Raw genomic sequence first — 24,329 nt, 5'->3', positions numbered from 1 at the left:
TCTGCAAAGTGCCTGTAAAGCGCCTCTCTTTTTACTCCAATGCGAAAGCCCGAGGGCTTTTACACTGGGGCGGTGCGCTGGCAGGATGCTCAAAAAAGTCCTGCAAGCAGCATCTTTGAGGCACTGTAGGAGCGGTGTATACGATCAGCAACGATCAGTAACGATCATCTGTCCTAAACCCCAGATGTATACACTGCTCCTACAGCGCCCCTGCCCATTGAAATCAATGGGCAGCGCCGCCGAAGCGCTGGCAAAGCGACGCTGCAGCAGCGCTTTGCCGGGACTTTTAACCCTTATTCTAGTGGGGGTTAAAAGCGCCCTGCTAGCGGCCGAAAAGCGCAGCAAAAACGACGCCCGGCGCTGCTCAGTGTGAAAGTGCCCTTATGACCAGCTGCAGAACAACATCTCGCTGCCTCAGCTGCAAAGAAAGCCTGAGTCCTAGAATCACCCATCTGACAATCACAGTGGCTGTGGCGCAGCATATTTGTTGCGGAAAACTGCGCCGCGGAGCCCAGGTGGAGGCGGACAGCCCCAGCCGGGCAGGCTGTGCAAAGCAACGACCAGATTCAGCTGTGGACCGCGGTGTTTGGAAGTGATCGGATTGCACAGCCAGTGTTTATCTGCGGTTTAGGACAGATGATCATTGTTGATCGTAAAGCTACTTGCATCCAGAGAGAATCATCTGTCCCTAATGGCAGGATCGCTCCCTTTGCCCAACACCGGTGGACAGCTTCAGCTGCTGTCAGCCTATCATTGCTTTGGACAGCCTGGCTGTGGCCGTCCGCATCCACCTGGGCTCTCTGACGCAGTTTTTCACAACATACTTGCTGCGCCATGGCTAGTTTGGTTATGTGAATGAGGACTAGGAGGGGATTCCCTCTCAGTTCTTGTTGTGTCTCAGGACAGGAAGTGAAGCCTAATGGAGCTGATGGAGTTTTATCCATTTCCTGCTCTATACAAAACTAAAAAAAGGTTTTGGCTTTGGATACACTTTAAAGCAGTCACGGTTATATTATTAAATGGAGTTGCATAATGTACAATTTATATTATCCAAACACGTTAAAAATATGATAGTACATTCCCATACCTCCCAACTGTCCCGGATTTCGAGGGACTGTCCCTGATTTGGAGCAATGTCCCTCATTCCTCCCCATTTGTCCCTCATTTTGGTCTGATCTATAAAGATGTATATAAAATGCACTTTTTATCTTTCAAAAAGTGTTTCCCAGTGCTAAACCTTTCATCCAATTTCTAAATTGCTGCATTTGTACATTTTAAAAGCCAATATAAAGCAATAGTAGTGGTAAAAAAGCACTTGTGGGTTTGATTAACCTTTTTTTGGGGGGGTTATTTCTTCTTTAAGGGGGTGTGGCAGGGGGCGTGTCCTATGCCTACATACATTTGCTTGTAGGTGTCCCTCATTCCCATCTCAAAATATTGGGAGGTATGCATTCTCCTTAAGCCCGGGACCACACTGCCGCAGCTTCAAAGTCACGTGACTTTGAAGCTGGACCCCAGCGCAACTTTGGCACGACTTGCATGCGACTTCTTTAACCGTTTCTGCACCACCCCACACATATATACTGTGGCAGAGCGGCCCTTCAGTGTGAAATCACGTACCTGTACATGATTTATTTTTCTACGGGTCGGAGGCGTGCATGCGCGCTGCTGGGGACCCGCTCTCGCTGTGATTGGACACAGCGGGAACCAGTCAGTAGGTCCGGTGAAGCCGATGTCTGCCGGGACAGTTGTTCCGGAGGCAGACTCGATGGCGACCTGCCAATGTAAACAAGGCAGATCGCTGTTCTGTCAGAGGGGAAGATGGAGATCTTGCTTTTCTGCTAAGCAGGAACACAGATCTCTGTCTTCCCCCAGTCAAAGCACCTCCTCACACAGTTAGCAAGCACTCCCGGGGAACACATTTAACCCTTTGATCGCCTGTGATGTTAACCCCTTCTATGCCAGTGTCATTAGTATGGTGACAATGTATTGTTTTAGCACTGATCACTATAGTGGTGTCACTGATCCCCAAAAAGTGTCACTTAGTGTCCAATTTGTCTGCTGCAATGTCGCAGTCCCACTAAAAATCGCTGATTGCCGCTATTACTAGTAAAAAAAATGTAAAAAATAAAAATTCCATAAATATATCCCATAGTTTGTAGACGCTATAACTTTTGTGCAAACCAATCAAAATACGCATATTGGAGTTTTTTTTTACCAAAAATATGTAGCAGAATACATATTGGCCTAAATTGATTAAGAAATTTACATTTTTAAATTTTTTATTTTTTATTTTTATTGGGTATGTATGTTTTTTTTATAGCGCAAAAAAATAAAAAAACGCAGAGGTGATCAAATACCACCAAAGGAAAGCTCTATTTGTGGGAAAAAAAGAACGTACATTTTATTTGGGTACAGAGTCGCACGACTGCGCAATTAAAATAACGCAGTGCTGTATCGCAAAAAATGGCCTGGTCATGAAGGGGGGTAGACCTTCCAGAGCTGAAGTGGTTAATACAAGTCAATGCAAGTCGAACCAAATTCGGATAAAAAGTAGTGCAGGAACATTTTTCTATGTCGGAGTGACTCAAGTCACACCGATTTGAACGGTTCCATTGCACAGAATGGGGTGCGACTTCTGATGCGACAAGTGATCGAAAGTCGGAGCGATTGTCGCATCAATGTGAGCTTTATTAGTGCCAATAGAGTGTGAGGCACCACCTGATTACTGGTAAATTGAATGTGTAATTTAATGGAGCAGTGATACGACATAGCTGTTGGTAAAGCTAAAATCAGATTGTAACATGCACAACCAATTTAAAGCAGTATTAAACCCAAAAGCAAACATTTGTTATAATGCAGCTTACCAATTTTCATCTGGTGATCTAGCCAGTAAGTCTTTTGTTTTCAAAAGAACACACTCTCCAGCAGAACGTATCAGTTTACAGGGATGGGACAAACCATTTACCACTGACAGGGGGGCTTACAACGATCAGCTTTTTTTTTTATTCATGTAAAACCTTTATCACAAAAAGTAAAAAAAATATTTGCTGTAACTGATTATAAAGTATTAGCTGGAGTTTGGCTTAAATTTGTTAGTGTATCTAAATCTGCTAGTACATCTAACACCCCCCCCCCCCAATGCTGCTGTCTACTGTGCCCCCTGTTCTCCTTCATCCAGAGTGGGGCACTCTAATACAGGAGGTGTATCATTGGCCAGATCACCAGGTGAAAAAAAACAAAAAGCCTTAAAAAAATAAAACTAATGCAGTCACCACATCTAAGGTTTGGTAAGCTGCATTATATTACATTTTGGTTTTGGGTTTAACCGCTTGCAGACCAACGAGCAACAGCGTCGGCACAATGGCACGGCTGCACAAATGGGTGTACCTGTACGTCCCCTTCAATTCGCGGGCTAGTGGGCACGCGCGTGCCCCGTGAGCGTGCCCACGAGTCCTGCGGACTCGATGTCCACTGGTAGCCCGCGATCGTGACATGGACAGGCAGAAGGGGGAGATGTAAACAAGGCATTTCCCTGTTCTGCCTAGCAACATGACAGAGATCTACTGCTCCTAGTGATCGGAAGCAGTGATCTCTGTCATGTTCTAGTGAGCCCATCCCCCCTACAGTTAGAACACAGTCAGGGAACACAGTTAACCCCTTGATCGCCCCCTAGTGTTAACCCCTTCCCTGCCAGTGTCATTTACACAGTAATCAGTGCATTTTTAGAGTACTGATCGCTGTATAAATGACAATGGTCCCAAAATAGTGTCAGAAGTGTCCGATGTGTCCGCCATAATGTCACAGTCACGATAAAAATCGCAGATCGCCGCCATTACTAATAATAAAAAAAAATAATAAAAAAAAATGCCTTAAATCTATTCCCGTTTGTAGACGCTATAACTTTTGCGCAAACCAATCAATATACGCTTATTGCGATTTTTTTTTTTAACAAAAATATGTAGAAGAATACATATGGGCCTAAACTGAGAAAAAAAAATATTTTTTAAATATATTTTTGGGGGATATTTATTAAAGCAAACAGTAAAAAATATTGCTTTTTTTCAAAACTGTCGCTCTCTTTTTGGTTATAGCGCAAAAAATAAAAACCGCAGAGGTGATCAAATACAACCAAAAGAAAGCTCTATTTGTGGGAAAAAAGACGTCAACTTTGTTTGGGTGCAGCGTCGCACAACCGCGTGATTGTCAGTTAAAGCGACGCAGTGCCGAATCGCAAAAAGTGCTCTGGTCAGGAAGGGGGTAAATTCTTCCGGGGTGGAAGTGGTTAATACCGCTTTTTTAAAGTTACATTTTTCTGTATTAATGGGTAGCTCCAGAGTGCAAGTTCCACTTGGCCCTGCGATAGATAGACTGGTAGTTTTCAATCGATTACAAGCACCCTGATCAGCACCCTCATAGTCCGTTGACACTTTCTGCAGCTCAGCAACTGTCAGCCATTCACTGATCATGAGTGCAATGCTCTGCAGGCTCCTGGAGGAAATAAAAAAAAAATTACTATTATTTTTACTTATTATTTGTTTACACAAAGGTGGGCTCGTATCTACAGTTTTCTCTGATTATACTAAACTAACTAAAGGAATAATTTGTTTGTAGGATTTTCCTGCAACAGACTGACAGCTCAGTCCTGTAGATTGCTGCCACCACCCTGATACACACAAAGTGAGAACAGGGCACCGGAGATTACTGTGGGAGAGGAGATCTCCTAGTGTGACAGGGCAGTCCTGTAGATTGCTGCCACCACCCTGATACACACAAAGTGAGAGAAGGGCACCGGAGATTACTGTGGGAGAGGAGATCTCCTAGTGTGACAGGGCAGTCCTGTAGATTGCTGCCACCACCCTATTACACACAAAGTGAGAGAAGGGCACTGGAGATTACTGTGGGAGAGGAGATCTCCTAGTGTGACAGGGCAGTCCTGTAGATTGCTGCCACCACCCTGATACACACAAAGTGAGAGAAGGGCACCGGAGATTACTGTGGGAGAGGAGATCTCCTAGTGTGACAGGGCAGTCCTGTAGATTGCTGCCACCACCCTGATACACACAAAGTGAGAGAAGGGCACCGGAGATTACTGTGGGAGAGGAGATCTCCTAGTGTGACGGGGCAGTCCTGTAGATTGCTGCCACCACCCTGATACACACAAAGTGAGAGAAGGGCACCGGAGATTACTGTGGGAGAGGAGATCTCCTAGTGTGACAGGGCAGTCCTGTAGATTGCTGCCACCACCCTATTACACACAAAGTGAGAGCAGGGCACCGGAGATTACTGTGGGAGAGGAGATCTCCTAGTGTGAAAGGGCAGTCCTGTAGATTGCTGCCACCACCCTGATACACACAAAGTGAGAGCAGGGCACCGGAGATTACTGTGGGAGAGGAGATCTCCTAGTGTGACAGGGCAGTCCTGTAGATTGCTGCCACCACCCTTATACACACAAAGTGAGAGCAGGGCACCGGAGATTACTGTGGGAGGGGAGATCTCCTAGTGTGACGGAGCAGTCCTGCTTTTCATCCCTTTATCAATGAAGGAGACATTTGTAGCCCTTAGGCAGGGGTCAGCAACCTATGGCCCGCGAGCCACACCCAGCCCGCCACTGCTAAATGCCCAGGCCCATCAGTGCACGTGATGAATTCACGTGCACCCGGCCCGCGGACATTTTAAGTAAGAGTGGGGCAGGAAGCTGAATGAGAAGACAGGAAAGACACACAGCAGCACTGATAAGACAGGAGCAGGAGCTTCCGGAGTTAACTTTCCAAGTGATTGGTTTCTAGGTGGTCCTAGCAACTAATCACCAGCTTGCTAGTATGAAAAATTTACTCCGGAGGCTCCTGCTGTCTTATCAGCACTGCTGTGTTTCTCTCCCATGTTCTTATTCAGCTTCTTGCGCCCTGCTCTATATGTGTGAAGATGCAAGCTCTTCCCAGACCATTTCATGCATTTTTTTGCACATGATCTCTTTGCCAGCAACGTCCTGCATGTATTTACACAGACTGTCTGTGCCCAGGCTTGTATGTCTGTACAGAAGTACCAATGTGTACCTGGGTACTGCCATTGATTTATATGGGTGGCTGTGGCTCCTGGGCAGGGAAATACACTCAAATTTTACATCATAAGGCCCTAGGTGCCTAGTGTTGTATGTAGATTTAGTTTTATTATACAAGATTTACTGTATATAGTGCCAACAGTTTGTGCATTGCTCTACAAAATGAAGGCAGACAGCACAGATACAATATAAATCAATACAAGAGGAATCACAGAATCCTGGTCTTTAGAGCTTACAATCTAAAAGATTTTAAAAAATGTGTTTTCTAATAACAAAATCATAGCTGCAAATTAACACTTTTACATTTAATGAAAACTTTTATGTGATATGCCCCGTACACACGGTCGGACTTTCCGACGGAGTATGTGCGATCGGAGCTTGTTGTCAGAAATTCCAACCGTGTGGGCTCCATCGGACTTTTTCCATCGGAATTTCCGACACACAAAGTTTGAGAGCTTGCTATAAATTTTTCCGACAACAAAATCTGTTCGCGTAAATTCCGACCGTGTGTGGACAATTCCGATGCACAAAGTGCCACACATGCTCAGAATAAATTAAGAGAGGAAAGCTTTTGGCTACTGCCCCGTTTATAGTCCCGATGTACGTGTTTTACGTCACCGCGTTCAGAACGTTCGGATTTTCGGACAACTTTGTGTGACCGTGTGTATGCAAGACAAGTTTGAGCCAACATCCGTCGGAAAAAATCCATGGATTTTGTTGTCGGAATGTCCGATCAATGTCCGATCGTGTGTACAGGGCATTAGACCAACACAAAGTGGCACATAATTGTGAAGTGGATGGAAAATGATAAATGGTTTTTACATTTTTTTACAAACAAATATGTGAAAAGTGTGGCGTGCAATTTGTATTCAGCCCCATTTACTCTGATACCCCATAACTAAAATCTAGTGGAACCAATCGCCTTCAGAAGTCACCTAATTAGTAAATGGAGTCCACCTGAGTGTAATTTTATCTCCGTATAAATACAGCTGTTCTGTGAAGCCCTCAGAGGTTTGTTAGGCCAAAAAAAAATATTCCAAGCTTTGAACATCTCACCGAGCACTGTTCAATCCATCATCCGAAAATGGAAAGAGTATGGCACAAATACAAACCTACCAAGACATGGCTGTCCACCTAAACTGACAGGCCGGGCAAAGAGAGCATTCATCAGAGAAGCAGCCAAGAGGCCCATTTTAACTCTGGAGGAGCTGCAGAGATCCACAGCTCAGGTGGGAGAATCTGTCCACAGGACAACTATTAGGCGTGCACTCCACAAATCTGGCCTTTATAGAAGAGTGGCAAGAAAAAAGCTGTTGTTGAAAGAAACCCATAAGAAGTCCTGTTTGCAGTTTTCGAGAAGCAATGTGGGGGACACAGCAAACATGTGGAAGAAGGTGCTCTGGTCAGATGAGACCAAAATTTAACTTTTTGGCCTAAAACGCTATGTGTGGCAGAAAACTAACACTGCACATCACCCTGAACACACCATCCCCACCATGAAACATGGTGGTGGCAGCATCATGTTGTGGGGGTGCTTTTCTTCAGCAGGGACAGGGAAGCTGGTCAGAGTTGATGGAAAGATGGATGGAGCCAAATACAGGGCAATCTTAGAAGAAAACCTGTTAGAGTTTGCAAAAGACTTGAGACTGGGGCAGAGGTTCACCTTCCAACAGGACAACAACCCTAAACATACAGCCAGAGCTACAATGGAATGGTTTAGATCAAAGCATATTCATGTGTTAGAGGGGCCAGTCAAAGTCCAGACCTAAATCCAGTTGAGAATCTGTGGCAAGACTTGAAAATTGCTGTTCAGACGTTCTCCATCCAATCTGACAGAGCTTGAGCTATTTTGCAAAGAATGGGCAAAAATGTCCCTCTCTAGATGTGCAAAGCTGGTAGAGACATCCCCAAAAAATACTTGCAGCTGTAATTGCAGTGAAAGATGGTTCTACAAAGTATTGACTCAGGGGGGCTCAATACAAATGCATGCCACACTTTTCACATATTTATTTGTAAAAAAAAAAATATAAAACCATTTATCATTTTCCTTCCACTTCACAATTATGTGCCACTTTGTGTTGGTCTATCACATAAAATCCCAATATAATACATTTACTATTTTGGTTGTAAAATGACAAAATGTGGAAAATTGCAAGGGGTTTGAATACTTTTTCAAGGCACTGTACAGTTTGTAACTAGTAAGTAGGTAAACTTTGATGCTAATTCTGTTGTCTTTCTCATTCGCAGTATGCCTGGGTGGAGAAGCACTTTGGACACGAGTTTTTGGAGCAGATTATTCTGACTAGAGATAAAACTGTGGTTTCTGCTGACCTTCTGATTGATGACCGGCCAGATATAATGGGTAATAGCGATGGCCATGAACAGCTAGTGCACATCTTACACCTTAGATACTGTACAATCATAAATTTTAAAAATGACCTTGCGCCACTTGGGAAAAACTCTAATGCCCCATACACATGATCGGATTTTCCGAAACAAATGTTGGATGTGAGCTTGTTGGCGGAAAGTCCGACCGTGTGTATGCTCCATCGAACATTTGTTGTCAGACTTTCCGCTAACAAATGTTTCTAGCAGGTTCTCAAATTTTCCGTCAACAAATGTTTGTTGTCGGACTTTCCGATCATGTGTACACAAAGTCCACGCATGCTCGGAATCAAGTACAAGCCGGAAGCACTCGGTCTTGTAAAACTAGCATTCGTAATGGAGACATCACGTACGTCTTGTACGTCTCTACGTTTGTAATTGTTGGCCAACATTTGTGTGACCGTGTATATGCAAGACAAGTTGGAGCCAACATCCTTCGAACAAAAATCCACGGTTTTGTTGTCGGAAAGTCCGATCGTGTGTACAGAGCATAAGATTATGTGTAAGTGATAGAACAACTATAAAAGACCAATAAAAAAAAAAAACTGCTCCCCAATAGTGTAGGAGATACCTACACTGTAAAATGAATATAAACGTGAGGGGGCGCTAAGATACAAACACTAATCATATACTGTGGAACAGTTAGCAAAGTGCAGTAAACCAATCAATTCAGATAGTGACAATAAAAGAGAGTCCTTGTAAATAAAGTTCATAAAAAGTCATTCGAATCCATGGATTCCTTCATTCTTCAACATTTAATACTGTTGTAAACCATCACTAGCAATTTCTTATTCACCTGATAGTGCTCAACTGTATGTACACTCACCAGATAGCCATGACCCCTTCAACTAAAAAGAAGGTAAAAAAATGCCTAGGTTAGAATGTCTCCTTTAGGATCTTCTTGCACCTGTTGGGGACTCTAAACAACTCTGCCCCTCTCCACCATAACACCACATAATATAAAAAAGGGAAGTGATCGAGTGTAATACAGTTTATTAATCACAAGTAGAAAACAAGTTAAAAGATGCTTACATAGTAGAGTGCCCTCCCCGGCACTAGGTAAACCCGCATAGGTTGTTTGAGGAAGCGCCACCGCTCTGCTCAAGCTCTACAGCCGGCATGCATTCCACTGGCTGATTGGTGAAAACCAGAAGGCAGGGACCTGAAAGTGACGTGACCGGTGAAATACGCCTCGACTTACGGTTCGTTGTCTGACATCAATAGGAAGCGTTGCCTTCGCTCATCCATGTCTTTATGGACCTTCCTTTGTGTACTGGTGTGCAGTCATGTTGGAACAGGAAGGGACTTTCCCTAAACTGTTCCCACAAAGTTGGGAGCATAAAATTGTCCAATATGTCCTGGTATGCTGATACCTTAAGAGTTCCCTTCACTGGAACTAAGGGGCCAAACCCAACCCCTGAAAAACAACCCCACACCATAATCCCCCCTACACCAAATGATTTAGACCAGTGCACAAAGCAAGGTCCATAAATACATGGAAGAGCGAGTTTGGGGTGGAGGAACTTGACTGGCCTGCACAGAGTCCTGACCTCAACCCAACCCTCACCTTTGGGGTGAATTAGAGCGGAGACTGCGAGCCAGGTCTTCTCATCCAACAACAGTGCCTGACCTCACAAATGCGCTTCTGGAAGAATGGTCAAACATTCCCATAGACACACTCCTAAACCTTGTGGACGGCCTTCCCAGAAGCGTTGAAGCTGTTATAGCTGCAAAGGGTGTGGCTGCACTACTGCTGATCTCCTGAGCTCCAGAGAGGCCTACTGATCCAGGGAGCTTGATTACTCCCTATACCCAGAGTGGATGCAGGAATCTGGGGTGGACCCAGGGGAGGATCCCCCGGATGGCCAGAGTACCGGTCCTCCCATACCAGTGTTTGAGGACCTGGGAAATGGCCCAGCTAAAGGTGAAAGCCTGTCAGCCTACAGAAAGAAGGTTTGTGCTAGGATTGCGAGAATTGCCAAGGAGGAGGAAGTACTGGCGAAGTTGAAGTTTGACTTCAAACATAAAAAAATTGCAAATGACCGGCTTCACAGTTCCAAGAGAAGACAGATGCGGCCTGAGTTAATGGCTTTGGAGGCTAAAGTGGAAAAGCAGAGTCTGCTGGTGGCCGCATTGAAAGAAACCAGCGGAGCTTTCAAGGAGAAATATGGCAATGAGGATCGCTTCCGTACAATGCGCAGAGGGACCATAGAGTCCAGTGGAGGAGAAGCATCACCAGAGTGCGAGAAAGAAAGGTCAGTGCAAAGCAAAAAAGTTTCTTCGGGCTTGGACTGTGTTTCTGGCCAGCAGGCTGGAAAATCTTTACATTCTGAGCCAAGTATCAGTATGCCTGCAGAAAGTGGAGAAAGCTCTGGCACACAGGCTGCGGGTGATCAGCAGTCAGGTGTTTTGACTGCCAGTATGTCATTGGGTCAAGGAAGTTCTGTGCCCTTGTCACCGCAGCAGGAGGGTATGGAGCAAGATGATCCATCTGAGCCTGTGAAGGGAGCAGGAATGCTTAAATTAATCACAGAAATGGAATCCCCTTTGCATGGTCGTAAGTTTTCCGTGTCTGGATCATCTGAGGATGAAGAAGAGGATAGTGATGTCCCCCCAAAACCTTTGAAACATCGGTTGGCTGAAAAAGCTGTTTTTGTTAAAGATTTGCCTATACAGCATAATGGAGATGTAGTTCCTATAGATGGTGCTGTAGAGGGCAGTGGAGAGCAAGCTCATCTCCTGGCTGAGACTCCCACCTGTGTACAGAGAGCCAGTGAGGGGTGTGCAGACTCTGCTGTGAAGAGTGCTGATAAAGACATCTCTGCTGTTAGTAACCCTTTAGTTACTGGTAATGAAGTAAGAATTACCAAGGGTAATGTAGATGATATTTCTGTGTCAGAAGTGTCTGTTCCATCTGTTGATGATAATGTTGTTTCTAACTTATCTAGAGAGGGGTCTGTAACTAAAAGTGATGTGCGGGATGTTGCAAGGAGTGCAGTTATTTCCTATGCTGCAGCGGTGGCTGCACCTGTCCCAAGGGTGAGTAGGGCCAGTTATTCTGCGGTCACTAGGACTGATGTGGGTGAAGGTCAGGCCAATCTGACACCATCTGGTAGCTCCTTTAAACGCCGCAATGTGGTCCAATTGAAGTGGACTGGAGAAGGCCCCCCCCCAAATAGGAGAGATGTGGTGGACCGTATTCTGGGGATGGGTTTTAAAGCGGAGGAGATTTTTGCCCTTATCAGCCCAGTTGGGTCATATGAGTATGACCTCTCCTTTGTCAAGGCGGAAGGATTAGATGTCTTTTGGGAGAGGTATGAGCAGAGGTGGAAGGAGTCCCCAAAATGGGCAGGTTTGTCACCCAAAGTAATCTCTCGCCAGCCATTATATAAGAACGTCACCATTCTAGTACGCAATGAGTCCATTCCTGCTGCGGATCTGGTGGTGTGGTTGGGGAGATATGCTGATGTCCAAGCTCCATTGAGGAAAGTTGTAGATGATAGGGGGATTTGGACAGGAGGATGGAAGGTGTTGGTAAAACTGCATGTCACGGGTAATGTTGTTAAGCACATCCCTTCGTCTGCCTTTATAGGTCGTGACAGGATTATCACTTTTTATGCAGGGCAACCAAAGTTGTGTCATCGCTGTGGTGAAAAGGGGCATTTTTCAAGCTCATGTTCTGTGCAGAAATGTTCCCTCTGTCAGGGCTCAGGGCATGTCGCAAAAGACTGCAATAGTATTCGTTGCAATCTTTGTAACAAGTTAGGTCACCCCTATAGTCTTTGCCCTGAAGCCCTCCATAATCAGCCAGAGGTGGTGGAAGAACTTCTAAGGATGGAGGAGGAGGAACGTGGGGGGAAGCAAGGGGTTGGTGGAGCTGTTTCAGCTAGTCCTGAGGGTCCCCCCCAGGTGTCAGTTTCCCAGCCTGAAGGTGTGATCCCTACTGTGTCTGCTCCCCAGTCTGTGCTCCCTACTATGTCTGTGTCTACTTCTGTTGTGTGTTCTTCCCCAGTGTTTCAAGTGCCCAGTGTTTCAAAAGTAAATAAGTCATCCAGATTGGCTGAGGCTGCCAAAGGGGCAGATTCGTGCAGATCTGAGGTGGCAGCTTCATCTGGGCCTTCCCTAAGGCAGCGTAAAACCTCTAGTGGAGGTTCTAAGGTGAAGAAGGGGGAAGTTGCCACTGCTAATAATGTAGATGAGGTCTTTCAGGGTAATGTTTCAGGGGAGGAGGGAGAGTGGACCAAGGTGGGGAGAAGGAGGAATAAGGTAGTCCTGACCTCTGCCTCCTCGGTTTCATCCTTAGAGGTAGATGATCTACCGCTGGGAAACAAGTTTGGGTCCTTATCTGAGGGGGAGGAGGAGTCTTCTAATTCCATGTCTCAGATGGAGGAGGATGAGGTAGAGTGTTCTCTAAAGAGGTCAAGGTCTCCAGTAAGGGGGGAGGGAGCTCAGGCTAAGAAACGCCTACCTCAATCATCCTGATGGCAGTTCCCACTCCGATAAAGTTGGCAACGATTAATGTTGCCAGCATAAAATCTGTAAGGGCTCGTAATATGGCCTTATTTTTGCTCAGCGAGATGGATGCTGATATTTTATTTTTGCAAGAGACCCGGCTAAATAGCCTTGCCGATGTCCACCTGGCAAAGAGGGAGTGGAGGCGTGGGCCCTCCTTCTGGTCTCTTGCGGCTGAGCCTTACAGCGGAGTTGCAGTACTTTTTACTGGCATGGTAACGTGTCGGCGGGTTATCGAGGTAGAGATTGGAAGGTGTGTGGTCCTGGACGTCTCTGTGAAGGGGCATGATCTGCGTTTAATAAATATTTATGGACCTCAGACTAGATGGGAGAGGAAATGCCTCTTTACAAAGATTAAGCCTTTCCTTTTTACATCTCGGCAAGTTGTCTTTGGAGGTGATTTTAACACCGTTACTAGGCCCAAAGACAGGAAAGGCTCCACTGACAGCCTGAGATATGATAGCGTTTTTCTTAATACGATAGCCAGGGAAGCAGGTCTGGAAGATGCGCATATTAAGCGTTGCCCAGACAGCACGGGGTACACATTTAGGCGAGGCAGTTGTGAGAGCAGGATAGATAGGTTTTTTTTAAAAGGGGACTCTGCCTTTTCGGCTCCTGAGTGTCGTATGGTGGAGTTTTCTGATCACCTTTTGCTGTCTGTGATTCTCAATGCTTCAGATATACCACCTAAAGGAAAGGGTATTTGGAGGATGAATTCGGCTCTGCTGGATGACGAGGAGGTAAGACAATCTTTTGAGGATTTTTTTCAGGCTCAGGTAACCATCCTGGATTTCTGCAGCAGTAAGTCTGAGTGGTGGGAGCTTGCCAAAAGCCGGATTAGTGGGTTTTTCAAGGCCATAGGAAAAAGGAAACAGCTTGGTAAGTACATTGCCTACCAGCAGCTGCGGAGAAAGCTTGATCGCCTTGTCTCGAGTGGTGGAGATTCCGGGGCAATCTCTGAGGTGAAACTTCTCCTTAGGAAGTATCAGTATGACCGGCACGCTTCTTTGGTTCTGGAAAGGGACTACGGGAAATATCACTCGCCCGACCCTTATCAGAACTGCAAACAAAGCGCAGCAGTTAAGACGGTTGTTGGGCTAAGGGATAGTACGGGCTCTTTTTCTCAAGGTCTTTTTATGTGGATCTTCTGGGGGAGAAGTACCTCGATCGGGCAAAGATGTCGAGTTTTCTGGATTCTACACCAGGTTTGGGAAATAACATTCCGCTTGCAAGTTTGACAGGGGGAATCACAGCAGAAGAGGTAGTCAAAGCTATAGATGGTCTGGCTATTAAGAAAACCCCTGGGCCAGACGGATTGACGGCTGAATTTTATACGATTTTCAAATCCAGCTTGGTACCTTATCTTGTGGAGGTATTTAACGGCTGTCTGCAGGAGGGTTCGCTCCCTCCCTCCATGAGACAATCTGCTGTGATTCTGTTGTCAAAAGGCAAGGATCCCTCGATGATTGAGAATTGGCGCCCCATTAGCCTTCTCAATGTCGATAGAAAGATTCTGGCGAAGATAATTTTTTGGCGCTTGTCGTCAGTAGCAGACAGATTGCTTTCTCGTCAGCAGCACTGTTCGGTCCAGGGCAGAAGCACTTTTTCAGCGGTGTTAGCTGTCCGGGAGGCTCTGGAACGTTGCAGGGCTGAAGGTTGGGGAAAGTATTTGCTGGCACTGGATCAGGCGAAGGCTTTTGATCGTGTCAATCATGAGTACCTCTGGCTTCTCCTTGACAAGTATGGCCTGGAGGGTGGGTTTATTGGATGGCTTAAGACTTTATACAGAGAGGCAGAGAGCTTCATGCTTGTTAACGGTTGGGTTGGACAGCCCTTCGGGGTTGGATCGGGGGTGCGCCAGGGGTGTCCGCTGAGCCCTTTGCTATACGTGTTCGCAATCGACCCCTTCATCAGAAGGCTAGAGAGCGGACCGTTGTGCGGGGTGCCGGTGGGCATTACTGGTGAGCCGCCCTTGAGGGTTGTAGCCTATGCTGATGACGTTTCTGTCTTTATCTCTGGGACAGAGGAGGCACAGGAGGTGGTTTCAGTTATAGAGCAGTATTCCGAGGCATCAGGCTCCAAGGTCAACCGTGATAAAAGTGAAGTTTTTTGGATGAGCGAGGGAGGTGAGAGCTTTGCACTTCCGGACACCTTCCCGAGGCCTCAGCAGAAAGTCAAAGTATTAGGCATCGAGTTTGGCCCTGATGATTACAGTAAGTCAAATTGGGAAGCCAGGCTGAATGATGCTGATGTCAAGGTGAAATGCTGGAAAGGGTGGCGGCTCTCCTTGAGGGAAAGGGTGGACTTGATTAAGACCTACCTGATTCCTACCTTTTTGTATGTCAGCTTTGTTTGCATCTTGCCAGAGTCTTGCTATACTAGGATTTATAGTTGTTTCTTCCAATTATTATGGGGGAACAGGCTGAATCTTGTGAAGCGGAATGTGACTTACCTATCTAGGTGGAAGGGTGGCCTAGGGATGGTCAACCCGGTTGTGTCCTTCTCTCTGATGTTTTTGAAACATAATTTTGGTAACATGCTAGCAGAGAGACCGCCTGGATGGGTGGGTATTTTCCAGATCTGGTTTAGACCTTTTCTGGGCTGTTGGGAGAGTGGCGGGCCAGTGAAAAGCCTAAGGATCAAGCATGGTAAGCTCCCGGCTTATGTTGCCCTGTGCCTGAAAATTCTTAAACGGTGGCATGTGACAGCAGAGGATATCAGGTCCCTTCCTAGGAGACTCCTGGGGGAGAAGATCGTGGGTACTGTCTTTCATGCGCCACTGGCCTTAAGGGATTGCCCAGGTCATATTATGAGGGAGGGTTTACGTTTAATAAATTCTGAGCGGATTCCCTTGAAATTTAGGGACCAGGCCTGGCTCGCTTTCCACGGTAGGCTCTATGTGAGGGGGAACGTGAAGTGCCGCTCTTTGGACATTCGTGGTTGTCCAAGAGTGGAGTGTCAGGGTGAAGTGGAAACCATGGACCACTTCTTGCTTCAGTGCCCTTTCAATATAGAAGTCTATAAAAAGGTGGGGAGGGCTCTGAATATTCCTTTCCTGCCTTGCATGTCTTATGCTGAGTGGGTGTATGGAGCATTGCAGAATCGCAAGGGATTTGATTTGGACACTCTTTTTCTAGTCAGCTTAGTAGTCCGATATTACACCTGGAATGCACGGTGTCAGGTATCCCTTCGGCAGAAAGTCCTTCCTGTTCCGGTGGTGGTGTGTGAGATTCTTGGTGAGGTAGGGAAAATTCGGGGTCTTGAGAAAGACAGATGGCGGCAAAGGGTCTGGATAAAGGCGTGGAGGAATATCAGGCCTGTAGCTGCTGTTTGTTGATCTCTGGGTGTTGGGTTCTTTCCCTGTTTTCTCTCTGGACACTCCTTTTAGATTTTCAAGGATAAACATAATTTTGAAGAAAGGCTACATACACATGATAATCTATGTTTCTTGGTCTGAATGTTAATCAAGTTGAGTAATGTGTAGAATTGTTGAAGATGTCTGTGCTATTTAGTGATATATGTATATAGTATAATATAGGGTTGTCCCGATACCACTTTTTTAGGACCGAGTACAAGTACCGATACTTTTTTTCAAGTACTCGCCGATACCGATTACCGATACTTTTTTTTTAATGTCACGTGACAGTTTTTTTTTTGCTATTTTTTGGGGGGGGGGGGGGGGGTGAACGTTGTATGTGTGTGTGTTTTGTTTTTTTTTACAATTTTTATTTTTTACAATAATATTTTTTTATTCTTTATTGTTTTTTTTGTTTTTGTTTTTTTAATCAGCCCTTTTGGGGGGCTTTGGTGAGATATCAGGGGTCTTAACAGACCTCTGATATCTCCCCCTTGAGACAGAGAAAGAGAGAGAGGATAGAGGTTCCCCAGTCCCTTTCTCTGCAGCGTCAGCTGCACTGAGAATGAATGGAGAGAAGACAGCGGCTTCTCTCCAGTCATAAACTGACACATCGTAATCACAGGAGATTACAATGTTTCAGTTATGTGAATGGACAGAGTCAGCTGACTCTCTCCATACACAAAGGAAGGAGGGGGAGGACGGAGGAACGGAGGGGGAGAACGGAGGGGACAGATAAGGAGAGAAGAACAAAGGGGGAGTACGGAGGGGGACAGATAAGGAGAGAAGAATGCAGGGGACAGCGGAGAGGCACAGAGGAACGGAGGGGGCATGGAGGAGGATGCAGTGACATACAGCGGTGAGCGATCACTGCTGTATGTCACTAAAGCTGGTGAAAGCCGCTGGGGGAGAAGCTTGTAACTCCCCCACGCGCCGATCACAGCTGACAGTCCAGGTATCGGGGGAGGCATCGGGAGCATTTGCCCGAGTACAAGTACTTGGGCAAATGCTCGGTATCGGTGCCGATACCGATACTAGTATCGGTATCGGGACAACCCTAGTATAATATAATACAGTGATATTCCTCTTGGTTGAAAAAAAAAACCCTTTTGTTCATATATTATAGGTTGAAGTAAGCCTTTATTATTAAGTTTAGTCGTATATACAATATGTTATGCATATTTGAAAAAAAAAAGAAAAGAGGAAATATATGTATGTGTGTATATGTATATATGTATGTGTGTATGTATGTATGTATGTATGTATGTATATATGTATAATATTTATTTTTTTATATTTTTGTATAAAAAAAAAAGTTGGAATGTGTTTCTTGTTTGCAAGATTCTCAAATAAAAAAATTGCCAACTCAATATTGAGCCCTATGGACTAAGACTGGGATGACATTAAATTTCATGTGGGTGTGGGTGTAAAGGCAGGTGTCTCAATACTTTTGGCAATATAGTGTATCTGGGGGGGCATTTCTGAGTGGAGAAATGTAGACATGTGCAATTCGTTTTTTAACGGATTTAGGCAAATTTGTTAATTCGCAAATATCCGAATTTTCGAATTTTTTTCGAATATTTGGAAATTCAGATATCTGGCAATTCGAAATGTGAAAATCCGAAAATTCGGAAATCCAAAAATAAGAATGTAAAATCCGAAAATTCAAAAGAACGAAAATTTGAAAACCTGAAATAATAACTAACTAATAATAACTTAACTATTACTAACTATTAAATTATAGGTTTGGTATGGAATTTCCTTTCAAATTTGGCTGTTAGTGAATGTAACGAACACAAATTTATCCGAAGTTACGAATTATCCGTAATAATGAATGCCGTATCTAATTATTTTGGATTTCCGAATTTTCTAATTTCCAAATTTTCTCATTTCCGAATTGTCAATTTTCCAAAAAAACAAGAAACGAATAAAACGAAAAATGAAAAAAAATTTCGGCAGTGCCCATGTCTAGAGAAATGTCATCAGCACACCAAGGATTCCTCAAAAGGGTCCAAAGCTTTATTCACGAGGTGACATGGTACACATACGGCAACATTTCGGAGCCACACAGGGCCCCTTTATCAGGCAGGTGACATCTGTGTCCCCATCTGTGTACAGAACGCCTCCATATAGCATTTTACAGAGAATTACAGAGCTGCAGATTGAATAGGAAAGGTTCATTTTATTAACACTGAATCACAATATGACTTGTGTCGCAATTGTATATGCTATATTATTCTTTTTTTTGCTAATTTTTTTCCCCTTGAAAGTGGTGTTACCATTGAATTCTTCAATCAGTCTCCTTCCTTTTGCAGGAGCAGAAGCCAACCCCAGCTGGGAACACATCCTCTTCGCGGCCTGCCACAATCGCCATCTGTTCGCGACCTCACCCCTCAGGAGGCTCCATTCGTGGCGGGATGACTGGAAGGGAGTCCTAGAAAGTAAACGTTCTCAGCTTTCCGAGGGATGCAGGGTAACCCGTCAAACAGAGCCGAAGGATTAACCAATCAGAACAAAGCCATCTAACAAACCTCTCCTCCCCTTTTTGGATGTAATTGGATGAGTCTGGTGCTCTGAAGCTGTGGATGCCAATGGAGGAAGACGGTCCAAACACAATTCCCGCAATGGGCCATTCCATTACATAAGCTGGGGTGGGGGGGTGGGAGGAGTGCCTGCGTTACACTGTATTAGAATACATACGCACAAAGTTTTAGACATTATTATTTTCTTATGCTGTTTTTTTAAGGAATATTTAATTGTTTACTCTATAGTAATAGGATAGGAAGATAGCAGTGGGATCATAAGCAACACTCTACCATATCAAGGATATTAACATATTAATTCTTTTTTTAAATATTTTTATTGTTGTTTTGAGTATATTTTTAGTCTTTTACTCCATAAATATATATACAAGAATATAGAATAGATAGATGTTTTTTGAAGATGCCGAATTAAATGGATATTTATGAGTGTATTAAAGAGAAAACTAACACAAGGATATTTTTTTGCCATAGCTGCTTTTATGCAATTGGTTTATTCCATAGGATGACCCCAGGGACTATGAGTGCATAGTCGGTGCCTTTTTAGGAGATAGTGACTGAACTCCAGGAAAACATCTAAATATTAGACATGTGCAATTCGTTTAGTTCTGAATTTGTTTTTTAACTAATTTTGACAAACTTGTTAATTTCCGAATTTCCGAATTCTTCATTTTCCGAAATTCCAAATTTCGATTTTCCAATTTCCAATTTTAGAATTTTCAAATTTCCGAATTTGCGAAATTTCGAAATTGAGAAATTCGAAACTCAGTAATTGAAAATTCGAAAGTTGGAAATTCAGAAATTGAAAATTGGAAATTGGGAAATTGGAAATTTGGAAATTCGGAAATTCGGAAATTTGAAATTCGGAAATTTGAAATTCGGAAATTCGGAAATTTGAAGTTCGGAAATTCAGAAATTTGAAATTCGGAAATCGGAAATTTGAAATTCGGAAATCGGAAATTTGAAATTCGGAAATCGGAAATATGAAATTCGGAAATGTAAAATTCGGAAATTCGGAAATTTGGAAATTTGAAATTCGGAAATCGGAAATTTGAAATTTGAAATTCAGAAATTCGAAATTCGCAAATTCAAAATTCTGAAATTTGGAAATTCGAAATTCGGAAATTCAAAATTTCCATTTGTTTAGATGCGACATTCGTTATTTCTGATAATTTGTAACTTCAGATAAATTTGTATTCGTTACGTTCACAAACAACCAATTTTGAAAGGAAATTCCAATACCTATAATTTAATGGTTACCGTAGTTACTATTAGTTATTATTTCGAATTTTATAGATTTTCTTTCTTTTTTTCAGATTTTTGAATTTCTTAATTTCTGAATTCCGAAAATCTGAAAATTCGGAATTCAAAAATTCGGAATTTGAAAACTCGGAAATTTGAAAATCCGAATTCTGACTTTTCGAATTTCCGAAAAAAGCAAAAAAACAAATGAAACGAAAACGAACAAATTTATTGTCAGTGCACATGTCTACTAAATAAACAAGTGAAATACATATAAGAATGGTTTGTCAAAGGATTTGTCTTTCTGTCCATCCTGTCCTGAGATTTAAACTGCTCTACCATACAGCACAGCCCAGGGAAGGAGACCTGTTTCCTTCCCTGTTGCAGTTCAGTAACACAGGTCTTGTCCCTCCACCAGCCTGTGACTGTGAAAGGAGATGGGGCAGACTGGTGAGGTCACTTTGCTCTCTCCTCCTAGCAGCATGTTCCTGGCACTGCAGTACAAATGATTGACTCCTTGTGCTGCTTCTCCCCTTCCCAGTGTGGGTGTTGTTGTAAAGGGACTGCAAGAAGCTGATTTCAAGTCAAATTTCGATACTTACACTGCTTACAGCTCGTTTATTTAAATGCTTTGATCCCTGAAAAGTGATCTGCGTTTAGATCAGTCTTCAAATGGCATTTGACAGGGCGGTGAGGAGGCAATGTATTGTATTTACGCTATTGGGATGAGGCGCCGTATTGTTATGAGGACTATCCAGTCATTCAATCCTTTATAGGCAATGTATTGTGTTTTCACTGCCTGCTATAACCCCTTTGCCCCCCACACTAGCATTCTGCAACTGCTTGAATTGCTTGCGTTTACGTGGCGCTTCCATTCACTTGAATGGGTTGTACTTAACAGGTAGTAAATAGAGAAAACGATGCTTTCTTAACCAGCGATCATAGTCTGTGTATGAAGATCGGCTTCAACCTACATGTCTCCGCCAAGAAACCACTCACTGACGCGTTTCGCCTCACCCACTGGGGGTTAGTCCACCCTATGACTAAGCTCCGGGGGTTTAATTCCTGCCATGGCCGCAAAGCAAAGCATTGTGGATGCAGCATATATACACACTTGTCCTCTGCCTTTGCAATTAAAGGGAGTAGTGGATTTGGCCGGTAAAAACGCAACTCATCTGTGGGGTTTTACTGGCCCTCAACCGCCAGTGTGAATGAGCCCTAAGATCCAGGCAAATCTAAAAAAAATGCCATTTAAAGTGGCTGTAAACCTCAGACATGAAATATGAACAAAATCATATCCCTCTATAGTGTACTTGTCTTAATTAAGAGCACTAAGGGTCATTTCTGTCTGTTGCTTCTTTCCTCTGCTATCAGCATGAGTCATTTCTGATGCGTTTTCCTGACACCTAGAGAAAAAAGGTGACAGGAGAGGGACTTCCAGCTAATTGACAGCCTCAGCTCTGTTCCTGTGTGCTGTGTGAAGGTCGAGTGTGTCCCTTCCCTCCAATCAGCTCTCAGAGCTCTCCTCACTGAGCTCTGCAGCGTGCGATTTCAGCTCTCTCCGCCCACTTCTCACAAGTTTTCCTGACACCAAGAGAAAAAAGGTGACGGGGAGGGACTTCCAGTTAATTGACAGCCTCAGCTCTGTTCCTGTGCACTGTGTAAAGGGCGGGTGTGTCCCTCCCTCCAATCAGCTCTCAGAGCTCTCCTCACTGAGCTCTGCATTGTGTGATTTCAACTCTCTCCGCCCACTTCTCACAAGTTTTCCTGACACCAATAGAAAAAAGGTGCCAGGGGAGGGACTTCAAGCTAATTGACAGCCTGAGCTCTCCTTACTGATGTAACTTCAGAGCTGAGAGATCCTGTGTAAATACAAGCACTTTAATGTAATTGTGTATTCCTTTAAAAAGGGATATGCAATTAGCGGACCTCCAGCTGTTGCAGAACTACAAGTCCCATGAGGCATAGCAAGACTCTGACAGCCACAAGCATGACACCCAGAGGCAGAGGCATGATGGGACTTGTAGTTTTGCAACAGCTGGAGGTCCGCTAATTGCATATCCCTGCTTTAAAATATTAAATTTTTTTTTTTTTTTTAATAAAATATAGCTAGTATAAGTGCCTCAATCTGTCTTTATGTTAGCCTCTTCTGCACAGCAGCACTCTACTGCAATAACTTATCTGTGTGTTGCTGCACCTTTCATTGCCCAAGCTACTGGCAAATAGCGGGACAATGACACCACAGTACTCCTTAACTCTAATAGAGCAGGTGGTGTCACCCTGTTGGCTGTGCAGTCTGGTAGAGGTCCAAACATTTCAAAAAGTATCAGAAGGATCTGTCCCTTGAGTGCAGGCCTCCTTTATTAGGTTCACACTTGTGTGTATGCATTTTCATGCATTATCCAAGTGTTTTTGTTTTTTTTTTAATGCCTTTTTTTCATGTTTTTCATGCACTCCAATTGAAGTCTAAAGGGGCAAAAATGCACAAAATGTTGCACCAAAAGAAGCGCCTGCACCACTGTCCAGCCGCGGTGCATAGGTATGAACGGGCCCATAGACAATAATAGGATTCTTCTTGTCCTGCATTGTTGTGTGAGGACCGACGTGAAATAAAGCACGGGAACAGGGACCTAACATCTTCCCGACACCTATACGCATATATGCATCAGCCGGGTGAGTGGGATTTAAAGCCGAACAAAACTTACCTTTACTTCAATGGTCCCGTCCCTCGCTGACATAGGCCACTTCTCTTGTGTGTCGGTCTTTCGGCTATCTTCATTGGCCAGTGCAGGATGACGTCACTCCTGCAAAGGGTTAAGTAATAAATAAGATAACGTGTTAAAGTTTTTAATTTTTACCAGTACTTTTAAACTTTGATCTTTGTTTTTCCTTTTTATTTTAATTTTAGTTTTTGGTTCTTTTTGTGTTTTTTCGTCTCCTAACCAAAGGATTTGCACGGTGGACTTGTATTTATCTTCTGCACCTTGCATAAATCTAACCCAGACTCTCCTTGGTGGGCAGATTATGAAAACTTGGGGAACAGAAAGGTATTTATTTAAAAAAATATTCATTGGACGATGTCACACACGGGCTGCTCAAACTATGGCTGTAATTTCTATAATTGTATAATTCCTCTGATCGTCAGCTCCATCTAGTGGCCAAAATGCAGTATTGTTTTATGAATGATCTTAAAGCGGAGTTCCACCCAAAAAATTTACTTTGTAGTATTCAGCAGCATTAAACCTAAGAAACAACATTTGGAAAAAAATTTTTTTTTCTTACTCACGTTTTCATGTCTGTTGCTAAAGGGTGCCTTATAATCTGCCTCTTCCCGGCAGATTGTTGACGCCTGACATCATTTCCCTCGGCGCCCGTGCTCACTAGTGCTCCTGGGAAATGCTTGTCATTTCCCAGGAGTCGGTGGGCAGCGCCGAGGGCTTTACTGCCATCACAACGGGGCAGGCACTTCCGCTGCTGCCGCCCGTTGTGATGGCAACGTCAGAAGTGTACCGTGCTGCGAGCCGTAGATACTGCGTATGCGCGAGGATGGCGGGGCATGCTGGTCGCTCAACTGCACCAGTTCACGGAAGATAGTGCTTGTGGGCTTCACATGCCCACAAGCAAGATGGAAATTGCCAAGAACGAGCAATATAAAATATCGACCTCTATTAAATCGGCAAGCGAGCGGCGATTGATCAGAGAAAAGTGAGTGCTTTTAATTAGATTTTTAAAATAAATATATTCATCCAAAAAAAAAAAATGTTAACAGTTGGAACTCCACTTTAATGAGAAACAAAACTGCATTTTGGCCACTAGCTGGCGCTGATGATTATAGGAATCAATCTATTAGAAAAATTACAGCCAACATTTGTGCACATGCACAAATTTGTATGACATCCGTCCAATGAATGTTTTATAAATAGTGCTGAAGTGTCTTGCTGATTATACTTGTCATACTCTTAGGAGTTATGTGATGATTTTTTTTCCTATTTTAACTGCTTTTTTGTCATTGAGTTATTAGTTTAGCCTTAGCTTTAGCTTCTACCTCAGGGTTTGCCAGTTTGTGTTCCCATTTTTTGATCCAGGGATGAATCCTGTTATTTCCATTGGGTAACTAAGAGGCCTTTGCTACGTTCAGAGAATTCACATGTTGTTTTAAATAACGTTTTTGGTGCATTTGTGGCATTTCTGGATAAATCCATGCCAGTTCTTTCCTTTAAGGCTAGGTGTAGAC

The 24,329-nt window shown here is 43.9% G+C and overlaps 1 protein-coding gene across 3 annotated transcripts in view; it reads left to right on the top strand.

Annotated features, from left to right (window-relative positions):
* The window catches only part of NT5M (5',3'-nucleotidase, mitochondrial), a 37,924-nt gene extending 18,616 nt beyond the window's left edge, over positions 1–19,308 (top strand). For all 3 annotated transcript variants that reach the window (XM_073636310.1, XM_073636309.1, XM_073636308.1), the window contains exons 5-6: positions 8,309–8,423; positions 18,629–19,308. In XM_073636310.1, the coding sequence (XP_073492411.1) occupies positions 8,309–8,423; positions 18,629–18,816 (303 nt within the window). In that variant the 3' untranslated portion in view covers positions 18,817–19,308. The remainder of the gene's footprint in view (positions 1–8,308; positions 8,424–18,628) is intronic.
* Positions 19,309–24,329: the final 5,021 nt, after the last annotated feature.

Source organism: Aquarana catesbeiana, linkage group LG06 (assembly GCF_042186555.1).
Source record: "Aquarana catesbeiana isolate 2022-GZ linkage group LG06, ASM4218655v1, whole genome shotgun sequence".
Lineage (NCBI taxonomy): Eukaryota > Metazoa > Chordata > Amphibia > Anura > Ranidae > Aquarana > Aquarana catesbeiana.
The sequence above is the reverse complement of the archived record's forward strand: the minus strand, read 5'-3'. Positions and strand labels throughout refer to the sequence as shown.